The sequence below is a fragment of the Cyprinodon variegatus genome, unplaced genomic scaffold (assembly GCF_000732505.1).
Source record: "Cyprinodon variegatus isolate N-32 unplaced genomic scaffold, C_variegatus-1.0 Scaffold481, whole genome shotgun sequence".
Taxonomy (NCBI): Eukaryota; Metazoa; Chordata; class Actinopteri; order Cyprinodontiformes; family Cyprinodontidae; genus Cyprinodon; species Cyprinodon variegatus.
Window position 1 is genome coordinate 543,737 of NW_015150934.1, and position 1,259 is coordinate 544,995.

General features: G+C 52.3%; 1 protein-coding gene across 1 annotated transcript in view; it reads right to left on the bottom strand.

The window, feature by feature from the left end:
- Positions 1-1,259, bottom strand: part of LOC107094405 (GRAM domain-containing protein 1A-like) — a 33,386-nt gene that overhangs the window by 18,937 nt on the left and 13,190 nt on the right. The window contains exon 3 of the mRNA XM_015389978.1: positions 177-422. Coding sequence (XP_015245464.1) covers positions 177-422 — 246 coding nt within the window. The remainder of the gene's footprint in view (positions 1-176; positions 423-1,259) is intronic.

The window sequence follows — 1,259 nt, forward strand, 5'->3', positions numbered from 1 at the left end:
GCCGTCAGCGGCGGCCGGCGAGCTGTAGGACCACCGGCCGCCGCTGACGGCTCGGTATCATGTGAGCATCAGAAGCATCTTCATCTTTCCTCCGTCTGCTGCCTGATGACATCATCATCCTGCTCGGTCAATTACAGAGCAGGATGATGACATCATCATCCTGCTCGGTCAATTACAGAGCAGGAAACAGAACCCCCCCTCTTACCTTGGCATTGCGGCTGAAGTGGCGGGACGCCAGCGGGTAGGCGGAGGACAGGGAGGAGGCGGAGGGCACGGAGGGCAGCGGGCTGTCAGAACCTCCTCCCCCTCCCCCGCTCTTCTCTGCTCCTCCTTCGCCCTCGCTGGCTTTGCCCCCCCCCAGGACCCTCCGGCGTAAGGAGGGGGAGCTGCCGGGGGTGCTGCGTGGAGAGTTACTGGCCGTACTGGAGACAGAGAACAGAGGGAACGCCATCAGAGAAGATCAGACGGGACATTTCAGACCAAACGCCGAGGAACAAAGGTCCCAGGATGGAGGAGCAGAACCAGAACCAGAACCAGCGACAGATCCAGTACTGATTCTACTGGGACCGGCCTGATCAGAGACCAGTAAAGATCTCCCAGAGACGTAAACCAAACCAGTTAGAGTCCAACACTGGGAGGTTCTGGATGAACAGGTCCATTCGGTGTCTGGTTCTGCTTCCCCCCATGAAGGGCAGCAACCCAGACCCGGTTCTGGATCAGTTATTCCCCCATTGAGGGACAATAAAGGATTTTCTATTCTACATTAAAGGCTCAGAAGAACCAGCAGGGTCATCATCATCATCATCCTCCTCTCCATCATCATCATCATCATCATCTCCATCCTCTCCATCATCATCATCCTCTCCATCATCATCATCATCATCATCATCCTCCTCCTCTCCATCATCATCATCCTCTCCATCATCATCATCATCCTCCTCCTCTCCATCATCATCATCATCATCATCTCCATCATCATCATCATCTCCATCATCATCATCTCCATCATCATCATCATCATCTCCATCATCATCATCATCCTCTCCATCATCATCATCCTCTCCATCATCATCTCCATCATCATCCTCCTCCTCATCTCCATCATCATCATCATCATCATCATCTCCATCATCATCATCTCCATCATCATCCTCCTCCTCATCTCCATCATCATCATCATCATCATCTCCATCATCATCATCTCCATCATCATCCTCCTCCTCATCTCCATCATCATCATCATCATCATCTCCATCATC